This window comes from Peromyscus eremicus, chromosome 12 (genome assembly GCF_949786415.1).
Source record: "Peromyscus eremicus chromosome 12, PerEre_H2_v1, whole genome shotgun sequence".
NCBI lineage: Eukaryota > Metazoa > Chordata > Mammalia > Rodentia > Cricetidae > Peromyscus > Peromyscus eremicus.
In genome coordinates, this window is record NC_081428.1 from 72,155,607 (window position 1) to 72,171,069 (window position 15,463).

General features: G+C 58.1%; 1 protein-coding gene across 1 annotated transcript; it reads right to left on the reverse strand.

The window, feature by feature from the left end:
• Positions 1-555: 555 nt before the first annotated feature.
• Positions 556-15,262, reverse strand: Zdhhc8 (zinc finger DHHC-type palmitoyltransferase 8). Its single transcript, XM_059277803.1, has 11 exons — positions 15,127-15,262; positions 8,792-8,913; positions 8,469-8,626; positions 8,213-8,385; positions 7,930-8,032; positions 7,514-7,605; positions 7,212-7,347; positions 6,604-6,724; positions 6,414-6,523; positions 4,092-5,092; positions 556-3,164 (listed from the first exon to the last, which is right to left on the reverse strand). Exons 1-11 carry the CDS (start codon positions 15,228-15,230, stop codon positions 2,993-2,995), a joined length of 2,292 nt encoding a protein of 763 aa, XP_059133786.1. The 5' UTR covers positions 15,231-15,262; the 3' UTR covers positions 556-2,992.
• Positions 15,263-15,463: the final 201 nt, after the last annotated feature.

A 15,463-nucleotide genomic window follows, 5' to 3' on the forward strand; every position in this document is an offset into this window, starting at 1 on the left:
CTTTAACTGGTTCCTGCCTGCCTACAGCCCTGCTGCACAGTCCCTACCCGGAGCGGCAGAGAAGGGTGGAGGAGGGGCTTGTCCTGAGGGCTGGGCCTGCAGCTGGACATACAGTCATGACACACTTTGCATGTAAGCTTGTTTCCATGGAAACTGGGGCTTTGCAGGGGGGGGAGGTTGGGGAACTCTCTGAGGCACTCTGTTGGTCTGGTAGTTGGGGTGTGGTGTTGGGGCCCCTGCCTCAGACCCCAGTCTTGGCTCCTGTCTGCCCTCAAAGGTTTTCCTCCATAAAGGCCCCCTGGAGCATGAGGGGTGTCAGGATGGTCTTCCCTAAAAGCTACAGCTGGCATTTCCAGGAGTCCTTGGGGCTCACCTTCTGGATGAGGCCCTCCTGAGGCCCTCAGAAGTCAGAGCCCTGAATCTGCTGACCCACTCAATCTTGTCAACCCTGCCAGGGCTATCAACCCCTCACCCCAGGGTCCCTGTCAGTTCAGCCCCTGGCACTGTTCAAGGCTAAAGTAAGGGGATTCACATTGCTGGATAGTGCCACAGAGGTAAACACAAAAAAAATTTATTAGGGTAGTTGAGGGAGGAAATCTTGTAGAACAGAAGAGAGTTTTGTGGACTCTGTGTCCCCAAATGGGAGACACAGAGCTGCTGCCCAGAGTGGACCCCAGGACAGGGTCCCTGTGCAAAAGAGGGAGTGGGCAGGGGTTCTGCCCTTCTAGAGGCAACCAGGCCTGCAGGCTGGGGTGTTCCCAGAGCGTCACCCCTGAATACAGAAGGCCCAGGTGGGGTCAGGACAGGCAAGAGGCAGAGGTGGATGGGCCAAGTCTGTGGTCCATCAGGCTGGCTGGCAGCTCCAGGACTTTAAGGCATCTGTTCATGTGCTTGGGGTGGAGTGGAGGGATGCAGTAGCCTGCAATGACCTGAGACCCCCACCCCAGCCCAACCCACAGAGGCCTGGGCTCCCCAGAGGAGTGGCTGAAAGTGCTTGGAAGGGATAGGGAGGCTGGGGTGAATGTCATGCTGGTTCCCAGTAGCTCTGGGGCCACCCCCAGTGGGGCACTGGACCCCTGCAGCAGATGGGGGGACTTCCTGAGGTCACCTGGACACAGGGTCATGGGCCCTGGCAGACTGATCAGTCAAGATGTGGCTGGTTGACAGGGAACGGACAGGGATCCTGGGCCACATCCAGCCCCACTCTAAGCTCTACAGCAGCCTGGTCTTCTGCATCCCCAGCAGGTTGTTCATGGCCCTACAGCCACCTACTGGTGTCCTGCTAGGGACCTGAGAGGCTGGGGAAAAGGCTGGATGCAGCAGAGTGTAGCCGGCAAATGGTCCCACGGGGGGGCGCCCCAGCGGCCACGCTCCAGGGGGCCCGCAGCGGCGGGTGATCCTCGGGAAGGCCAAGGTGGCAGAGGTGCAGGCCAGGAGTCCCCCTAGGCGGACCACGCCACCCCCATCCACGACTACAGGTGCCAATTCGCCCCCTGTGGGCCGACGTCCATGAGAGAGAAGCAGAAAGGTGGAGGTCAGCTAGGGTACAGCTATGGGGCCCTAGGCTCTGGACACCTCCCCTCAGAATCCCTGGAAATCCCTCCCCAAGATACTGGACCTAGCCCAGCCCTCTCCAGCCCTGCTCTGAGCCCTAGCTCGGAAAAATGTGGCTTCCTGGCACTCTGTAATCCCTCCCTTGGCACATAGCACAGAAGAGTGATTTCTAGAAAGTACAGTAACTTCTGTAGGGCTCTCAGCCAGGTGTTGGCCTCAGGTGCCCCCTCCAGGGTACCTGCCTCGGAGTCCCAGGAGGCAGCTGTGGTCCTAGCCTGTCACCACAAACCCTGCTGTCCAACATGACACAGACTCACCAGCCGAAGGCCCATTACCAACTGGTCTGACTTGGCATGTCATCAGAAATGTCCAAGAGGAATGTGCCACCCTGTGCCAGCTGGCCAACCCCTTTCCTGACACACCCTCCCCTGAATCCACAGCCGTAGCCTTTGCCCCAGGAAAGGATCAAAATGATTTTTCCTTTTTTTAATAAAATTATAGATATATAGATGTAAATATAAAAACGTAAAACAGACAATGCAAGCGGACGCTGCCATGTGCTTACTCGGGTCCCTGGTGCCAGGGGGAGAACTGACCCTCCCTGATATACTTTCCAGCGGCACTGGCCAAGCCAGTGCTGGGAACTCTGTATGCTTTGGGGTGAGGACTCTCCAGTTTGGTAGGGTAGGCCTGAGAGTGAGTGAGGGGGGCTCCAGGCCCCACTAGTCCCTGGGGCAGCATCTGGTCCCCTCCCTGCTCTGGCCTACCATCCTCCCATCACCTCCCACAAGAGCATAAAGCAGAAGTTAAGGCTTTGATGAAAGAACAGTGGCAGCCGAGCGCTAGGACGTCAGACGAGGTACGGCAGCACAGCATACAGACATGGACATAAACCCACCAGCCAGGCAAGACAGGAACACAGGGAGCTGGGACCCCTGCTACAGCTGGATTATCTGTCCATCCATCCATCCCAACCCAGAGTAGGCCAGGGTTACACTCCCTGCAAAGCATAGGCCTTGCCAAGCAACAAGCTACCAGCTAGGTCAGTGAAAGGCCATGTATTAGGAGCAGCTGGGAGCACAGGGCTAGAGCAACCCATCCAGAAAGGAAAGAGTGGGCCCGTGGGACTGTTGGGGACTGGCCTTGGGGAATGAGGGCAATAGGGTGCAGGGCCGAGACTGGCTGATGGAGGAGGCGGTCCAGGTCCCCATCACAGCCCACAGCCTTGGATCCATCTGCCCCGTGAGTAGATAAGTTGATGAACAGGCAGAGGCCGGAGCACAAGCTTGTGGAGGCAGGGCTTTCTTTCCTGTTGATGTGTCCACACCAGGCTTGGGTAGCCTCCTCTCCCTGGGGCAGAGAAGTTGATGGGGGTGGGGGAGCTACTGTGGGGGTCCTGGTCCCCGTGGAATCACAGCAGATGAGTGGTGCTCAGTTCTTACACCGAGATTTCGTACGTAGTCCCACCCACGCCGGATACCTTCTTAACCAGCGTGTGCCGGGCAGGGCTGGCGTTGGGCCCCATGGGGCTGGCAGAAGGCCCCAGACGGGCCACGCCCGGGGACTGCCCGTTAAGCTTACTTGGGGGGGTCTTCATCTGAGGGTGATCCCTGCATCAAAACATGCACAGACAGTGAACACAGGACAGTGGGCAGCAGGACAACGCAGATGTGGACCCTGGCAGTCCTCTCCCTCAGAGGGTTGTGCTGTCACAGCACAGACAGATATTGCTAGGACTGCTGTCATCCTCATGGGTACCTTGATCTCTCCCAGTTGAATCAGCCAAAGAGCAGCCAGCCTGAGTCTCTGGGCCCTAACCTGTCCACTGGGCTTGAAGTTGAGAAGCCCAGTAGTGGGCCCCCAACTCTTTCCCCACTCTCAGGAAGATGAGGGGCAGCACTGCCCCTATGACCTGTCCAGAGCTGACTAGTGTTCCCCTGAGGGCACTGTAGCTGGTCTCCCCATCTCACCACTCCTGAGAAAACCAAGGAGCTCCTGCATAGGTAGAGATACCCTATGGGTCCTTTGTAGCCACATAGCCCAAACAGGGTCTCCTCTCAGGACTCACCAGAGACCAAAACAATGAAACCAATGCTCAGGTGCCTGGGTCCCACCTGCCCTTCCCCATTTTTAAGCATGGAGGCCCCTTGCTTTCTGGGGCTTCAAGCTCAAGTGCGTATCAGGTGTGGTGAGGCAATACCCCCTAGTCTTAGCATGCTGAGCACATGTCAAGGCCAGGGGAGGACCATGTGCCTGGGAAGGTAGGAGTCCACAGATCCATGTGTGGCTGGCTCCAGGGAGGGCCCTGGGCCAAGTCTGTGCTGGCTCAGCATGCAACTGTGTCTGTTCCCACATGCATCATGTACCCAGAGCCAGACCTTCCACAACAGGGTAACTAGGGGCCTTGAAGGCAAGGTAAAACCCACCCACCTTACACTGTCCCTGTAGACAACCGTTGGGTCTCCAGGTTGAGCTGGGAGAACCAGGTCATCAGGGGCCCTGCACAGACAAACCCATCTACACTTCTGGGCACCCACCTCTGCATAGCCAGTGAGGGTGGCCGGTCCGGGAGGTCCGTATGGATGAAGGCAACAGCCTTGGAGCCCGTGTAAGAGGGAGATCGGGGAGTGCCTGGTGGGGAAGGCAGGCCCTGACGGGCGGGTGACCTGTGTGAACCACTGCCAGGCCGGGGTCCTGGGGCATTGTTGTTGGCTTGGTCAGCCTGCAGGGAGGAAGAAGATGTCCGCGGTGCCCGACTCATGGAGCTCGACAGTGAGGACAATGATGTCTGCAGGGCAGGATTTCGGGCACCACCGAAGCCAGGCCCAGCCACGAGGTCATCCCTGGAGCCATAGCGCAGCACAGAGCCACGGGGACCTTCTGTTAACACACTGGCCTGTTGCAGGCTGTAGGAGCTGGGTGTGTCATAGACACCAGAATCGCCAAAGAGTGAGTCAGTCTGGGAGCGCAGCAGCCGTTCACGCTCTTCCCTGTCCTTGCGCTCCTGGATAGAGGCCATGATGGTCCGAGACAGGTTGTCATAGCGCACAGGAGAGGGTTCCCTAGGCCGGGGACCCAGCACGGGGCTGAAGCTGCGGGGTGGGGGCCGTGGTGGATCCGATGGCCCAGGGTGCAGGTAGGGTGAATGGTAGCTGGCCATGCCAACAGAGGGGTGTGTGGGGCATGCGTGGCCACTGGGTGAGCCAGGGTTAAGCAGGCTGTCATAGGACAGGCTGCCGTTGCGGTTGGGCAGTGCGTGAGGGGCAAAGAGACCACGGTGAGGTGTCGGGGGCCCACCTTCAGAATGCAGTGGCTGTAGGGTCATGTGGTCCCCACCCCGCCGGCTGGCAGCCTTGAGACTCAGGGAGCGTAAGGCACCTGAGAAGGCATCCGTGGCACTGAGGGGTGGAGAAGGGGGATAGGGAGGAGGATGCAGACCGCCGGGCCCGTGGTCTGGGAGATCCAGGCTGGGCTCGGACACAAAGTCTAGACTGTGGGTGCTGTCATCTGCCAGAGTAAGGGAGTCAGGGCCTGGGACCTGTAGGAGGACAGGGGGCTCTCACCACTGCCCACCCTCGCCCCTTACCTGACCCTATAGCACCAAGAACTCTGAGGCTGTGGTTGAATACGCCAGCCAAGGAAGCAAGGGCAACTAATACAATCTGCTGAACGAAGGTTCCCGCCCCACACCCACCTACTATGGACGGAAGTTGGAACAGAAGACTCAGTACCACATCCCTAGAGTTTGTCTCCCAAGGAGAGGTGGTGTGGGGCTTGCCTCTACCCACAATCACTAAGACAGGCTACATAGACCCTTTCTAAGGCAACCAAGGGTGGGACTCTGTAGTGGAAGGCCAGACAGAGCTGGTTTCTTCAGACACACAGGTCCATGGTCTTGGGTCTCTCTAACCTAGAGCAGCCACAAGTAGAGGGCTGCTTTAGTCTCTGTGACTAGGGCTGAGCCAATTCCAAAGCCTGAAAGAGTAATATTGTCCTGGTATACTCAGGCCCCTCAAATTCCAAAGCCTGAAAGAGTAATATTGTCCTGGTATACTCAGGCCCCTCAAATTCCAAAGCCTGAAAGAGTAATACTGTCCTGGTATACTCAGGCAGCCTTATGGATTCCTTTGTGGGGCACAGATCAGTCACAGGAAGGTGGTGGCACAGGATGGGCATCTGAAACCCATTGTTCCAACCTACACAACCCTCCTGCTGGGCAACAAGGCTACCACACTGCCCCTAGAACGGACCCTCACCCATAGGGGCCCAGGCTCACAATCTCACCCAATGGACCAGACAAGGAGGCCCCCAGGGTAGAGCTGGTCTAGATGTGTGGAACTAGTCCCGTAGGCAACCTCTAGGAGGGATGGCAGCCTTGGGAACACCACAGGCTGCTCCATGCTGCTGACTGTTCCACAGTGGTAGACAAAGAAGTACTTAACTCAGGAAAATAAATGTGCTTTCTCAAACAAACCTTCAATTCTTCTGAGGGCTTCCCGTGGGTCTTACAGAATGACTAATGGTGGAATTCCAGACATCCTAACTACCAGAGGGCGAAGCTGCCCACCTGCTCTAAGGGCAAAGCCAATGGAGAAAAAGACATGCCAGGCCAGGACGATCACACATGCTCCCCTCCAAAGGACCCCAGCTCAGCACGCCCACAGGATGGAGTCCTGCCAGCGTGCACAGGACAACTCTGACAAGGACGGCCTTGTCAGGAGCACAAGAGGAACAGGGACAGGACACCATGACCAAATAAGGCTCTATCCGAGGACAGGCCTTTCCCAGGGGCAGGTTCCTCCCAGAGGTAGGGCTGTCTCCAGAGTTGGGCCCTTCTCAGAGGCAGAGCCTGGACTTACCTGCTCACTGGGTCCACAGAAGGGCGTCTTGGGACCAGTGGAGAAAGCTGGCCGGAACTTATACATGGCGGGTGTTGGGGGGCTGGTCCTCGGTCCTGATAGGGCACTCTCTGGGAAGAGGGATCACCGTCACGGGGGAGTCACACAAGGGTCAGTCCACGTCCCTTTCCTCAGCTGCCCTCCACCTCACCAGCACTGCCAGGTCTTGGGGTCTTCAGATCTCTTCCAAAGGTGCCAGCTTCTATCTTGGGGGGCAGTGGAGGTCCAAGGTCCAGGGGCTTCTCATCCAGCTGGTCTAGACTGCCCTTGGACTAGCGAAGAGGGAGCAGTGGTGGGTGAAGTGTGCTTTTGCTTTGTTTTTTTCCTTTTTCTTTTTTTTCCGGTTTTTTAAGACAGGGTTTCTCTGTGTAATTTTGGTGCCTATCCTGGATTTCGCTCTGTAGACCAGGCTGGCCTTGAACTCACAGAGATCCACCTGGCTCTGCCTCCTGAGTGCTGGGATTAAAGGCGTGTACCACCACTGCCCAGCTGGTTTTTTTTAAGACAGGGTTTTTCTCTGTAGACCAAGATGTCCTCAAACTCACAGGGATCCACCTGCTTCTGCCTCCCCAGTGCTGGGATTAAAGGCGTGCGCCACCACGCCCAGCTTGAAGTTTAGGTTTTTTTAATAGTATCTTCCTCTGGCTCTAGACACATGCACAAAACTTGCCCAGTTTCTCTACCTCTTCTTCCTGTCCCCACCCATACACCCCACAGCCCCACTCTCAGCCTCCTTACTGTTCCAGTCCAGACCCCCACCTTGCTGCGGCCAGATTTCAGCCCATTGTCGCTAAGTTTGACCTTGAGGGGCACAGCTCGATCCAGGAGCTCAGGCCTCAGGAAGGGTGGCTTTAGGCTCACTGAGAGTGGCATCCTAGGGGACTCCACCACATACCTGTACCAGGGCAAAGAGGTCAGTGGCCAGACAAGCAGGCCAGGACAGACAAGGCGAGGCCAACCCCACCTGGCCAGTGCAGAAAGGAACCAGGCTGAGGGTCTGAGGCTGCCCACCCCACACCCAGAACAGGCCTCCTTGTCCCCCTGCCCAGGCCGGGCCTCACCGGGGCGCCAGGGGACTGCATAACACGTGCTCCACGTTCCCATAGCAGCCTCGGGTGAAGGGATTCACACCCCCGCGGAACTTCCCAGTCACCTGTGGACATGGGACCCCTCAGCCAGCCTGGCCACCCAGGACAGGCAGGGAGACAGGCAAAGGTAGGTGGGGTCCTTAAAAGTAGTCTTCGTGGGCAGCAGTGTGGGCACGGTGGGCCCAGCGGTGCCCTACACCCAGGTTACCTTTGCCCGCCCTTGCAGGGAGTTAAAGCATTTCCAGGCCTCGAGTTGTTGGTGGCTGCAATGCTCACGGGTGGCAGGTGTACAAGGGTAGCCATGGCCCCACACCCTGCGCCCCTCCTCCCACGGCTGCCTAAGTAACCTCACGTGAGGGTTCCTGAGGCCCAGCCCACAGGGTCTGCACCTGCTCATTGGTGGTGCGGCCCCGCGTGACCAGTACCACGTGGAAGCCAGTGAGGCCGATGACAGGAATGAAGAAAAGGCCGGCCACGCACATGACAGCCATGCTGGACCGTTAAGGCCAACAGCGGAGGCAAGAGCAAGGGGAGCCCACCCCCACTGCAGTGACACAGTCCTGTGGTCCCCTCCTGCCTAAGCACAGTGACTCTTCTGCCGGAAGAGTCAGGCACCCACTGACCCCCCAGGACACGCTGCCTCGGGCTGGACCATGTGAGGATCAAGGATACGTGATGGTGGTGTGGGCAGCTCCCAGCCCCTCTGAGTGGTTGAGCACGTAGACCAGGCCGAAGGCCACCACACCCACCATGTGCGCACTCAGCGACAGCAGGAACAGGAAGAAGTAGCGGTAGTTACGACGTCCAATGCAGTTGTTGACCCAGGGGCAGTGGTGGTCAAAGTCCTGGCAGGGGCAGTGTGTCAGAAGGCACGAAGGGTAGGGACTGGGCACAGGGCCTGGTGGGGGGGAGGGGCAGGGGTGGTCACCTCCACACAGTTGTCACAGACACTGCAGTGTGAGCAGCGGGGTGGGCGGTAGAAGTGGCATGTTGCACACCACTTCATGCGGACCTGGATGCCACGCACATCCACGTTCTTGTACAGTGGGGCCCGGAAGTCATCCTCCTTGTCCTCGTCCTCGTCCGCTGAACATCAGGAGCCCAGGAGGGTGGCAAGAGTACAGGAGGGTGAGTTTCCTAGCAGGAGAGGACCTCTCTAATCTCTGCCCAGCCCACCTACTGGGAATCCCAAGTCATCCACTCACACCCTAGTGAAAAGAAGCAGACGAGCTGCCCTCCACAGGGCCCTACCTCGGGGGAAGACTCCAGGGTCCATGAAGGTGGCCATACTGAAGTTGGCCAGGACAAAGAGGAAGAGGATGCCATTGTAGACAGGAATAGCTGGAGACACAGCTCTTGTCAACCATGGGCACCTGCAATGGACAATGGGCAGAGAGCTGGGTCTGGGGGCCTGAGGGAGGAAAGGTCAGGGTTGTAAGACGCAGCCACATGTGCGCATCTGGGCCCACCAGGCCGCCGGCAGTCACACAGGCAGATCTTAGCCCGTCGCTCCTCCTTCCCCTCCTCGGCTGTCTCCACCATGCCCAGTGTAAGCTCCCTGGGCTAGCTCTGACCCTGGCAACCCCCAGAGCCACGTCTGGAACACAATTCACAGCTGAGGACATACCTTGGAGGGGACCATCAGCCTAGGGCCACAACATTGGGGTGGCCACAGAGCTAAGCCAACCCCAATACAACTTGCCCAGGCTGCCATACTCCTAAGAGACCCAGACAGGAACTGGGAACTCAGAGGTCAGCAAGCTACCCAGCAGCTTGAGTTAGGCCGCGCAGGAGCTGTGTCTGGCTCCTCGGCAGGGGCGCTTTCTGAGGTGTGGAGAGCCGCAGCCCTGCCTCAAGCCAGTGCCTGTGGGACAGCCTCCTTTTCTGGCAGCCCCTTCTTTTGGGTTTGCCACCTTGTTCGCCTGGTGGCATCACAGGAGACCTACAAACCCTGGAGAAGCTCATGCCCCTACTCTTCCCATCTCTCACCATCCCACAGCACTCAAAGCCAATGCTGCCGCCTCTTCCAGGAAGCCTTCCAGAAGGCTTCTCTCTGTAGCGTTTCTGCAGTGGCTTTGCACATCTCCCTCAAACACACCAGCCTCGGTCCTGATGGGGCTTGACCAGAATCCTCTCCACAGTGACATGCCAGGTCTTAAGCCCCCGTCCTGACCCTGCAGTGGCTACTGAAGGCCACCCGCTGGGTTCAAGAAGCTCCTCTGGCCTCAGGCTCCCAGAGTTTTCTTTGGAGTCACTGGCTGCTGAGACGGTGGTAGGGGACACACAGGGCTTTACTCTCTTGCCTGTGTTTGGTCCTCTGTGGAGCCAGGCCAGTGGGGATTCCCTCATGGTTGCCCTCACCACAAGACAGAGTGATGGTGGCCGTCTACAGGGGCTGTAGTTACCCACCACCCGAGTGCACAGTCCACGCTGTGCGCCCACGCCTGCCTTGGCCAGGAGCCAGGCCCGCCGCCCCAGCAACCACCTCCATGGCAGCAGAACTATTTTTAGTGGGAAGCAAGAGGCTATTTAAAGCTCCTGCTTCCCACGGCAGCACCCTCTATGGGTCCACCAGCCATGACACCCCATCTTCCTCCCAGGGCCAGCATGGACATACAGCATGACAACACAGGCCACAGCGTGTCCAGCAGGAGATCACACCCAACCTGTCAGCCTGGAAAGTTTACCCCTCACACACGGCACACTCCGTATTTCCCATCCCCGACCGGAATGCAGATGGCACTAAAATACGTCTGTGACCTCCAATCCATGCTGTTCAGCAAAGCAATGGTGGCACCCTAAGGTATGGCCAGCTCAGCAGTGAAGGGCTCAGGAGACAGGGGAGACACCCCTGAGAGAAGCCGTCAGGCCTGCTAGGGCAGAGTCCTCTCCAGCTCCCTGCCATGGATGATGGGAGGGGCTGGTTCCACACTGATACAAAGTAAAAATCCGGACCCCATGTTAGAAAACCAGAAGTATAGCATGAAATCCTAGTGGCACCTGCGGACGTGGTGAGGGGTCCCAGGGCGGCTGTAAAGGACAGACTGACACAGGTGTGGAAGAAGCAGCAAGTGGAGGTGTACATGGGGAGACCAGGCACGGGTTCGGTCCTTACAAGACCTTGTCCCGCACGGAGCCCTTGGTGTTCCCAGCCATGACGTCTCCCTCTTTAAAAACAAGAAGCTGAAGACCACAGGTATTGGGGCCAGGCTGACTCCTGGCTTTCTCGTGGGCTAGCCTCGGGGATGCACTTCCTATGAAATAGAAAGGGCCTAGCTCCCGGGGCTTAAGAGTGTTCCCCACCAGCGCGGCCGCCTGTAGTCTGTGTTGCCCTCTGAGCCTCAAGCTCTTTAGCAGCCCAGATGGACCAGACGGTTGCCCTGAGTGAGATGCCTGGGGAGGAAAGGGGCAGCTCTTGAGCCACGTGCTGGGTAGCCTCCGGCCAGCGTGAGCACCGCCTGTATAAACACAGCGGGCCAGTGGGTGTCAGAAGGTGTCCGCGGGCCTGATGCACTGAGTGGGAAAGTCACTACGTCACCGTCCTTGCATCGTTTCTAGGCCCCAAAAGCTTGACCCGGGTCCAGGACCAAGCATCTGTCCTCTCTAGGTGCTGCTGGAGGCCCTCTGGCCTAGGTAGCCCCTCTTAAGGAAAAAAGGCCTAGCGGTCTCCTCACCAGGGTCTGGATAGGGTCCAGACTCAGAAAGCCTGTGTGCTGAGCAGGGACGGGGGTTGTAGGGAGGAACACAGTACATACTGGCACATGCAGAAACATGGACACGAAAACATGTGAACACAAGCATGCTCTAAGGCACATACACAGAGATATGTATGTGCACACAGAAGCACGAATTTGCAGCTCACAAATGTATGAAAGCACAGACCACCATTCCACATGTATGAACAACGAACAGCTGTAGATACAGGTACAGGCAGGACAACTTGCATGCAGACACTTACGGTAGGCACACACACCACACAGACATACCCACACATGTGCTCATGCCCAGAGACTGCCGCACGGGCACACATGAACACATCCACGTGGAATACCCCTCCTCCTCCCCGCTCAGGCTTGTCTAACCTAGGTCAGCTGCCCACCACCCCGGGGGGACTCAGGCAAGCTCTCTGCCTCTCTGGGCTTTCCTTTCCTACTGCCTCCAAGGACAGGGCAAGCATGAGCACAAGGACCACCGAAGACTGAAAGGATGTATGAGCACACAAAGACACAGGAGAATACTCAGGGACACCCCAGCCTTCCCAAAGGATGTGGCACACAAGAGCACTAAGTACTTGCTTGCCTGTCGAATCCATCCTACTCCAGCCCGGGCCTACCAGACACCCCAGGCCAGCCCCACCCTGGCTGGCTCCAAGAGGTCCCAGCTGGAGACAGCCCACAGACCCCTGCAGGCACCACTTTGAGTCCTGAACTTGCAGGAGGGTCAGAAAAAGTCAGGCAGCCTAGAGGCCCTGCCTGCAGATGTGGGACATTTGGCTTCCAGCGAGTAGCACAGCTCTGCCTGCTACAGCCCTAGAGACCCTTTCCTGCTAGGGACTGGTGTGTGTGTGTGTGTGTGTGTGTGTGTGTGTGTGTGTCTATGTGCACTTATATGTGTTTGTGTGGAGGGTATCTGTGTGTGAGTGTCTGCGTGTGGGGTATCTGTATGTGTGTGTCTCTCTCTCTGGGGTGCCTGTGTGGGTGTGGGTGTTTGTGTGTGTGTGTGTGTGTGTGTGTGTGTGTGTGTGTGTGTATGTGTGTGTCTGTGCGTGTTCCTAGCTCCAGGGCACCAAGAACTCTAGGTCTGAGATCCCCTCTGAGCAGCAGTAACTCAGGCAAAAACACAAGCCATCACTATGTGCCCCACCCAGGTGGAGGTCCAGAGCCCCGCCCTAGGCCAGCAGAGAGACACCGCCCAGTAAGGGGGTGACTTCAGGGACAGAATATCTGCCAAAGCTAAATGTGGAATGGAAAATTTTTACTCAAGACATTTTCCTTGAATCAAGTTCTTCATTAACACTGTATCTGAGAGCATCATTGGCCTGTGGGACATCCAGGACCCACAACAACAGCCACTCACCCTGGACATCCCAGGTGCTTTAGAGTAGGAAGCAGCTGCGCCCACCTGTCCAATCCCTAGACATCTGAACAGACAGAGAAAACTGGTTCAGAAGAACGCAGTGGTTTCCGCCACAAGCAGGACACCCTGGCATCGAGTTCATAGAGTTTTCACACCTAGGGCCCCTCCCATGATGCTCCAGTCATACTGGAGCATACTAGGTCCCCCAAGGCTGCCAGGGACCCAGACCTGGACTGTCTGCTGTCCTAGACCAGGCCTCTAACCATGCAGAGGGCTCAGGCCCACCTGAGAACCAGCTCTACCTCCCCAGGTGTCCAAATGGTCTAACAGCTCCAGGGTTGGCCGCCTGATAGCAAGCCTCACCCTCGGGCATGCATTATCCATGTCCTTTGGAAAAGTGGATCTGGAGGCAGTCTGGCCTGGAGCAAGCCTTTGGACCCACCCCAGAACCAAACCCAACTTGGTATTGTACCATAGAGAGAGACACACCCCAGCAGGAGCCCAGGAGGCTTCCCGGGAAAGGGGCTTAGAAGTCACCTCAGCCTCCCACCTTACCTCCAGAGATCAGTCCCGTTTCACGCCCTGCCTATCCCTAGCCTATTCTAGGAAGAGGCTGCACACTGGTGGGGACTCCCCTCTTGGTGAGCTGGAGTGGGAGGGAGTCCTTGGTCCTTTACTCCTCAGGTCTCCCTTCTCGGCTGACCCACACAAGTAAGTTGTGCCCTGAGAGAAGAAGTTCACACTCAGTTGTGCAAAGAGGAGACAGGAGGGTCACTCACCTCCAGGTAAAGCCCCAGGACCCTCTATAGGCCCCAAGGGTAAACTACTCCCTTTTCTTAGTGTCTGGGGTGTCAGTGGGCTGGGGCAGAGACAGGGCAGGAGAGAGGCACTGAGAGAATACCAATCCTATCCTGAAAAAGACACCTAACCCAGTATGGCTACCAGACCTGCCTGGACCATGGCATACCCCAAATCAGCACAGCTGTCTAGCAGAGCTTCTTCTGAGAACAGAGCCACCTGGAGTCCCCACAGCAGAGCCAAAGTGGGGCGAAGAAGGTCCGAGCCAGCCATGCCCACACCTCAGCGACTCACCCAAGGGCAGATGAGTTGCACATAGACCGAGCAGTGCCCAAGTCACACCACATTCTCCCGACTGCAAGGCCAGCTTAAGTCAGAGTGGGCTACCCACAGGGTGAGGTGCTGTCTCCTAAAGGGAGTCCCACACCTCAAGGGCACCAACAGGTATGGGCCCAGAACTCCAGCTTCAAGAACAGCAGGGGAAGCTCTGCCCAGGAGAATGGTAGGCTGGGTCAAGTTCCCAGGAACCACCACAGAAGGACCCTTTCTGAAACTACAGGAGTCCTCCAAGGAGAGGAGAGCAGGGGGCAGAGGATTTTAATGTCACTTCAAACTTTTATTCCCATATTCCAGGTCTTAATTTTAAAGTTATGTTAAAAAGACACTGTACCTGAGATACCCCACTGAGACAGAACCCCACTCTGACCTCCGGAGAACTGAATTTTCCAAGACGTGTTTTCTCTAGTCTTAGTTCCCCAAGCCCACCTGCCACCACCCCTTCCTGTCCCACAGTCCCCGACATCTGAGTGACAAGAATACACAGGCTCTCTGGTGCCAGAAATAAGCCCGTCCACACAGGCCTTTTTTAAACTTGCTCTTCGCAGCCGGTGGCGCCCACCCAACCCCAGCCTCCAGGTAAGGACTCTCCTCCCCCAACAGGCACAGAATGCAGACTCCCACAAATGCTGCTGAAATGGAAAGGGTGGCTCAGGTCCACCCCAGGCTCACATCTGGGACTGTCCCACCTGGAAACAAACGGCCATCCCTCTGGTCACCTGTACACACAGGCTTAGGGATTGTAGAAAGAAACGAGTGGTCAGGGATCCTCAAGAACGACCACTAGGACCCCGTGACCTGTGAGCCTGCCTAAGTCAAGAGGCTGGAGGCAGTGGATGCCAGGCTAGCAAGAATGCTCCCTCCCCACAACTGGTGGCCCTGCCTCTTAAGTCTTTTTGTCGCTCATGACTAGAAGTGTAGGAGCCTGGGTGCAGCCTGGCCTGGAACCTCTAACAGTATTGTGCTCAGAGAGGGCAGACGATCCAGGCCGGAGTGGCCAGCCGCGGCTGTGGGGCAGGCCACACCTACGCGGGAATCGCAGGAATAACTTGGCTTTACAAGCTGGCCGTGTCAAGGGGGCTCCCAGCTCCCACTCTGCCTGCGGGGAGGGCTGGTGACTCTGGGTGACACGCGTCCCCCTCCAAGGCACCGCGGGAAGGAAAGGGCTGCAGCCACACCCAGGGCCTGCTAGAACGCTCGGAGGGGCCAGGCATTCACCTGTCCGCGCTCCCGGGACGCAGCCCCTCGCCCCTTGCCCTCGCCGCCCCCTGCAGATCCGCCCAGCCCGCCGCCACCCCCGTGGGGCACGTGCACCCACTCGGCCCCCCCTCCCCAACCCCCGCTGCCACCAGGCGCTGGACCCGGCGCCGACTCACGTGAATACGAAGAAGAGGGTGCTGGAGCCAACCAACAGCGCAGCGGCCGTGGCCACCGGGATGTACTTGGCGGGTTTGAGGCGCGTCCCGGGGCTGCGGGGCATCCTGGGCGCCGCGCCGCCGCATCCCTCCCCGGGGCCGGGCGGGCGGGGCCGGCCGGGTCGGGCCGGGGTCGGGCGCGCGGGCTGGACGCGGCGCAGGATCCGCGGCAGCGGCAGCGAAGGAAATCCCACCCCACGGGCGGCGGCGGCGCGCTGATGTCAGCGCGCCCCTTAAGGTGGACTCGGCGGCGGGGCCGCGGAGGGGGCGGGCCGAGGGCGGGGCGCCGGGCGGCCGA

Excerpts from the sequence above, each read along its gene's own strand:
- Zdhhc8 (XM_059277803.1), bottom strand. The coding sequence starts at position 15,230 with ATGCCCCGCAGCCCCGGGACGCGCCTCAAACCCGCCAAGTACATCCCG. Across the intron at positions 8,386-8,468 it reads TCTGTGACAACTGTGTGGAG|GACTTTGACCACCACTGCCC; the intron begins GTGACCACCCCT and ends TGCCCCTGCCAG. Across the intron at positions 5,093-6,413 it reads TCTGTGGACCCAGTGAGCAG|GTCCCAGGCCCTGACTCCCT; the intron begins GTAAGTCCAGGC and ends GTCCTCCTACAG.